The 6,414-nt window shown below is 44.1% G+C and overlaps 2 protein-coding genes across 2 annotated transcripts; both read right to left on the reverse strand.

Annotated features, from left to right (window-relative positions):
- Positions 1–291: 291 nt before the first annotated feature.
- CCR75_002441 (uncharacterized protein) lies at positions 292–587 on the reverse strand (the record flags this gene model as incomplete). The annotated part of the gene is made up of 2 exons (XM_067960538.1): positions 292–362; positions 479–587. The coding sequence occupies 2 exons, from the start codon at positions 585–587 to the stop codon at positions 292–294; spliced, it is 180 nt and encodes a 59-aa protein (XP_067821907.1).
- A 1,249-nt stretch (positions 588–1,836) lies between these two features.
- CCR75_002440 (uncharacterized protein) lies at positions 1,837–2,352 on the reverse strand (the record flags this gene model as incomplete). Its single annotated transcript, XM_067960537.1, has 1 exon — positions 1,837–2,352. One exon carries the CDS (start codon positions 2,350–2,352, stop codon positions 1,837–1,839), a length of 516 nt encoding a protein of 171 aa, XP_067821908.1.
- Between the last annotated feature and the right edge of the window lie 4,062 nt (positions 2,353–6,414).

Genomic DNA, 6,414 nt, shown 5'->3' on the forward strand with positions numbered 1-6,414 from the left:
TGCTCAGCCCTTGACCACTCATTTCGACTTACCTTTTAAACCATTCATTTTCTTTAATTCAATTTTACATATGCGCCATAATAAAAACAAGTAAAAAGGTTTGCGCAATTAGGAGAGATGATACTCAGTAAGAATTAGATTAAGGATAGGCGATACCTTAAGGAGTATACCAAAAGTATCGGTTAGTTAAACTAATTTTAATTCAGTCGTAATTTACCCTCATCCTAACAAGTTTCTCATGAAACATATAACCATTGAGGGTGAAGTTACGTACAACGGCGCGCCAGCCAATCAGCTGATTCGTCGTCTGCCCCAATTTGTATCGTAGATTACGCAAAAAGATAAGCACTGTTCATCCAGTACTGCCAGATCAGCTCAAACAAAAGATAAACATCAACTGTAGACACATAGCCGCACATCCAGTATAGGATCGAACTGAATACCAAACTTTAAGCAAAGCCCAAGGGATTTGACTTACCGAGCTCGAAAGCACGAATGACGCCCGAGAGCACGCTAGAGTTAGCAGGACAGAGCGAGCGGGTTACCTTCCACACGCTGTAAACACGGTCGAAACGACGATAGAACATGGTCGCATCCAAGCGCGGGGTGCTCAATGTCCGATCCGGATATGACCGTTTATTTTTGCTTTCTCTTCGGACTAATAATTCTACAAGCACCTCGTCGCTAAATTGTATGACCTAGGTCTTTGATCATTTTGACTGTGTAAGACCAGCAAAGCTGCGCCTACCATTAAACGGCTAAGTGAGGCTGATTTTTCAAAACATTACAACATGATTAGCCTTGTAATAGTGGTGGCGGAGGACGGGACATTGCAGCGCAGCTACCAAATCACACTAAGATCGACCAATTAGAGCCGTGTGCAGTTTTCGCGACCTCTGCGAGTGCCTGGTGTGAGTGGATCCTCAGGCGCGTCGTGGAAGCTAAGAGCTGCCCAGCCGCGATCAACGACCTTTTACATCGTCTCTATGAAAGCGGCGCTAGCACTGTACCCCAATATAATTCTCGGCCTTGCCTCAAAAATGGGGCCACTATTTAATTGGGGATGTGTAAGTGATGAATAACTTGGTGTCACAAATTGCGCTTCGTGGTATCATGGAATCCTAGCTGCTACCGCATGTAAGCTGTACAGCTTCTGTCCTTATTTATCTTATGCTCGGCAGTTCAACACGCGCAAACTGCGTCGAAAAGCGGCTTTTGGCTGCAAATTTGGACAAAAGAACATCACCAGAATAGCAAAGAATGGAGTTCAGTAAAAGTAATTGTCGGCAAAGAATGAAACGGCGAGTCTTGCACCTGGCAGAGAAATCATAATTAATTCATAAAGCATAGCAGTTTACATGCAATAAGAGTAAAAGTATCGAACGGCCAGCAAAAAAAAATCACAGAATTGCGCAGCAGCTATCCACAGGCATCCTCTTTGCCATCCTTAGAAATGCTCTAATCGATGCCCTCATAGCTGCAGGGATAGTCAAGTTGCGATCGCTTCTCGTGCTGCTATCCTTGTGGTCACCTAGAAATGTAATTAGCGTTTCATTGCAATGGTCGTTAAAAAAATATATTTGTGTCATCGCTTTGTAATTATTAAGAGCCCTCTGCGTTTCTGGATAGAAATGGATGGAAGATCAGCAGGGCAAGATAAGATAAAAACTCGACAAGGAAAATACCATGAAAACATTTATATTAAGCGAGAAATTATCGAGTTTCAACGTGTGAACAAAAGTTGCAAAGAGCGACAAAAGATGCAGCAGGAAAATTGTTGAACAAGCACCAAACTTGGTTGCGGGAAGTTGTCAGTATTGCCTTAAATCACACCGATCATATGTCCATCAAATATGCATCGATTTTCTGAAGCAGGTTCGTGAGTGTCTCTTGTTGTATTTCCTTTTCCTCTTGTTTTAATTCTTCGCTGGGAATTTTTTGCCTGAGAAAGTGGTTTTCAGGCAGGGAGCGGATATCGCTTATTAAGTCCGTCATTTTGTATGGGATCCGACGATTAGAACGGACTTGACCGTATAAGATCCATGCGTTTAGTGATGTAATGTCGAAAACATCAGCCAAAGCATTCCTAGGAGGGGTATTCTTTTCTTGCCATTGTTGGATCAAATTCGATTGAGTTTGTTTTAACGCCTTTTTGTACTCTTCTGATGTAATTTGGTTTGAAATCATCGCAAACAGTACACTTACGTGACTTCTAGTCGGCTCTGCGTTGTCCTGTTGTTTTGAATTACGTTTAGTAGCGCTGGCAATCGTGCTGATCTTTTTCTCTCTTGAAATACGTTTCGTAGAGCTGGCACTCGTTCTAGTCACCTTTAGTCTTGGATTACGTTCCATAGTGCTGGCAATCGTGCTGATCCCACTTTGTCCTGGATAACCTTTCACAGATCTAGCAATCGAGTTGAGTAATTTCTTATTAGGAGATCTTGCCTCTTGTACGTCGTCTTCAGTGTTGGTAATTGTATTTTTAGAGTCCTTGTCAGGATCCGGGAACACTTTTGCGTCCTTTTTTGAAGTTGTTGCGGACGGACGTACGGAAAGTTTGACCTCGCTGCCATTTAGACTTTGATATTGCTCACCGACCGCAGTACATAAGCTTATATTACTAAAGCAAAGGAGAAGCAAGACTTTTAAACGCTTGCCGAGACTCATGAAGGTTGTGCGTACGCAAGTGGAGGGTGTTCAGTTAGACAAATATTATTTCCTATATGAAAAACAAATAATATTATTCAGTACTATTTTTTTCTGAGAGAAAAAACGTACAAAATTATTAACTTTATTAATTTTGACTTAATAATTCGAACATTACAAAATTTGGCAATATTGACGCAATAATACATAAGTTCTATTGATTGGTTTATGTTAAGTTCGAATCAATCCCGCCAATCGTCACAAGACAATTGTGCGGTGCGCACTGTCTGTAGGCATCATACATGATTACTTATCAATGTACCAAAGTCAGTAGTAGTACTTAATATATAAATGCAGCTTTACTTTTCTATATTCTAAAGCCTTATAATTTACAAGTGAAACTCCCATTGAGGCGCATCACTCAAGGTATTCATAGAGCTTTGTTTGACTTTTCAAGAATCCTACCGCCTCAATGCTTGAGACTTAGTCCGATGGCTTCATTGAGTTCATTAATGCGCGATGCAGCACGTGACTTTGTGAGCAACTCTGCCACCATTGCCTTCGTCTCCGCATAATCCGTCCTCATCTTGCCCTTTGCCATGTAGTCGCGTGAAAACTGAAGTTTTATATCAACATGCTTTCCATTCGCAGACGATGTCTCGTTGTTTAGTCGCTGGATGGCCGCTATGAAGTCAATGCGTTGTACGATCGAAGTCTTGACCTGCATCCCGATCTCCATTATTAGCTCCTTAATGCCTAGGATCTCGACACCACCGGTAGCAGCAGAAACAAAGTCGGCTTCTGCGGTCGATAATGCTACCGAGGTCTGCTTGCGACAGTGCCAACCAGCAATTATTCCTTTGACGAATTGCATTCCAGCGCTGATGGATTTCCACTCCACTGCATCGCCCGCAAACTCTGCATCTGTGTATGACATTAGCCGTATCGGGGATCTTGGTCCGTTATCGTGTTTCATATGAAGAAACGTCGCGCGTGCCGCATACGTATCATTCTACGCACTTAGACAGCTACCAGTCACACAACATAGGTGCATGGCAGCGGCGCGTCACCTTTTGAACCGCAAATGCAATGTTTAATCGTGTGTAACGCGATAGTCAACAGGCTGCCAGCTAGTGACAGAAATTCCTTGATGGTAGCCTTTTCGGGAGCTTGGTACAGTTTACAAAAAGAGATGAGTCATCGTCCAAGTTTGGTGGGTCGCTTGTACCAATTGGAGCACGAACACTATTTAAGTTTGACATGTCGTGATTATCCAGCATTTTAACAATCATACATTCTTGATCGATTCTTACGCTTCTGTCGCTCGTTCTAGGAAGCGCATACCCGAGACCGTAGACAGCACACCGAGATCCTTCAATACGAGGAGTTGCATATCAGCAAAAACTGGTCGACGGACACGGCCGTTGTATCAGTAATCATAGTCAAGATATAGTTTTCTCCTTGTATTTGAGATCACCGCGACCATTAAGTAGCGCCTTCATCTTGTCAACACCTTCATTTCCAAGCCTCTTGTCTTATAGATAGTATTAATTATTGACTAACGACAAGTCTCCAAGTGTAATTCGCTTCTAATGACCGGAGCTCCTCTTGCTCTGCAGCTTTCCACAAATCACTATTTGCACTGCGGCGGTCTGTCTGTAGTCTAGAGGGTCGGGCTCGTTCATAGCACCCTTTTGTCGAGCTCGTGGTAGCAACAACCGCAAAATGCTGCCAGTGGAGGCGGCTCTGTTCAGGTGATAAGCCGCTTACGACCAAATCCTGTCGATCAGGATGCACCACGGTCTCAGCACATCTCCGGCCGCTTCAGCCTGGCGCTGTGACTTTTTCTTTGCTCGTGTTAAGCGCCGCAGAGAATGACTAGTTTCACAGAAAAATTAACTTAAACGGGAGCTGCGCTGTTGCTCGACTGCAATACATGCTTCTCTACTAGCGCCGCGGCATATTTTGCCTGAGCGGCAGGCGCACGGGATGTGGCAATATATTCCATCTCTTGACCATCCTGACGAGTCAGTGCTTGGGTCATGATCTGGTTGGCACGTTTGTCAAGCGTTTTGATGCTTGTTACATTGCGCGTCGTGAGTACTGTGCGGGAACTGCGCAGTAGCACTTAATAGACTTCAGGTCTTTCATCCTTCTCAAACAGATAATGGAAAGTGGTACATCAGAGCCAAATAGCATGCACCTGACCATATTAGATATAGTGCGATTCATTCGCTCAGCTTTTCCATTCGAGTAGGGTGTACCCACTCCAGTTGTCTGTCGCTTGATTCCGGATTTCTGGCAAATGGTGTGTCTTTCCCCTCCATCTGTCCGTAGAACGCGAATTTGGCAACAAAACTCGGTTCCAAACAAGGCAACAGAATACAGGAACTTGGCAGTGGTCTTATTCTTGCGAATAGCCACGAAAACGCGCACATAGTTTGACCTGTAGTCGATAAATGTGAGCATATATTTTTGTTATGCGTATCTCCAGGTGTAATAGGGCCTTTTAAATCGCTGCAAATTACTCCTCTGACCCGGTCAATCGGTAAATTATCGCCAGAGTCCTTAAAAGGCTGAGGAGTTCGCATCCCTTTATCTTGAAAGTAGATAACGCAATCGGACGGTCATGTTCAGTTGACATGACTTCAGAATACGGATCTTGAGGAAGACGTTCAATGGAGTCGTACGCGAGATGTCCTTGGCGTAAGTGGCACTGTAGAAACGAACCTCCATCCGGCGATGAAGTACATCGTATTCACGTCCGAAAGGTTCTTACACTTGTGCGTAAGCAGAAGTTGTATGCAAATTTCAAGAAGTGTCTATTCGTCCCAAGCGAAGTCCCACTTTGTGTGCATCGTGAGTAAACACGGTGTACACCCTGAGAACGAACGGGTTCTCAGCAGCTCGTCGATGGACGAAAGTGTCCTCGATTTGAAGACTCGGATTGAAAGATACACTACTCAATCTTGGGAGTCACTCAAGGGAAATCCTCTATACGAGGATTTAATAGAATTCAGAGATGTATTCCCTGAAGCAGTTCCATGCGAGTTGCCTAAGGATAAAGGCACTCGACATGAGATCGAGCTCAAACCGGGCTCGAAGTACAGTGTCATGAAGCAGTGGCCACTGCCTCGTGAACAAGTACATGCGATCGATAAATTCTTTACCGATCGAGTAAAAACGGGCCATGTAAGGGAGGCAACCTCCCCACATCGCTCTCCGACCTTCTGTGTGCAAAAGGCCACAGGAGGGTGGCGGATAGTGCACGCATTCAACAAACTGAATGCTACAACGGTACCGGCTGAAACGCCAATACTTACAAAAGACGTTATCATAGATGGTATGTCTAAGAGTACGACCTTTTCGTCTATGGATCTGATCGATGGGTTTTATCAGGTCCTTATCCATTAATAAAACATCTTCTAGACAGCAGTGAGCACTCCCAGTGGGATGCTCTGGCAATGGCTAGTGATGCCTCAGGGGCTTAGTAACGCACATGCAACATTTAACATATGCGTAACGAATTTGTTGAGACCAGTGAAAGAATTCGCACCGAGTTATTTTGACGATATAATCGTCCAAAGCCGGGCCATGGACGGTAAGACGGACGTAGAAATTCATAAAACTCACATTTGTAAGGTTCTTACACTTATGCGAAAGCATAAGTTGTATGCAAATCTCAAGAAATGTATATTCGCTGCAAGCAAAATACCACTTCTTGGGTGCATCGTCGGTAAACACGGCGTGCGCCTTGATCCCGAAAAG

The sequence above is a fragment of the Bremia lactucae genome, linkage group LG18 (genome assembly GCF_004359215.1).
Source record: "Bremia lactucae strain SF5 linkage group LG18, whole genome shotgun sequence".
NCBI lineage: Eukaryota > Oomycota > Peronosporomycetes > Peronosporales > Peronosporaceae > Bremia > Bremia lactucae.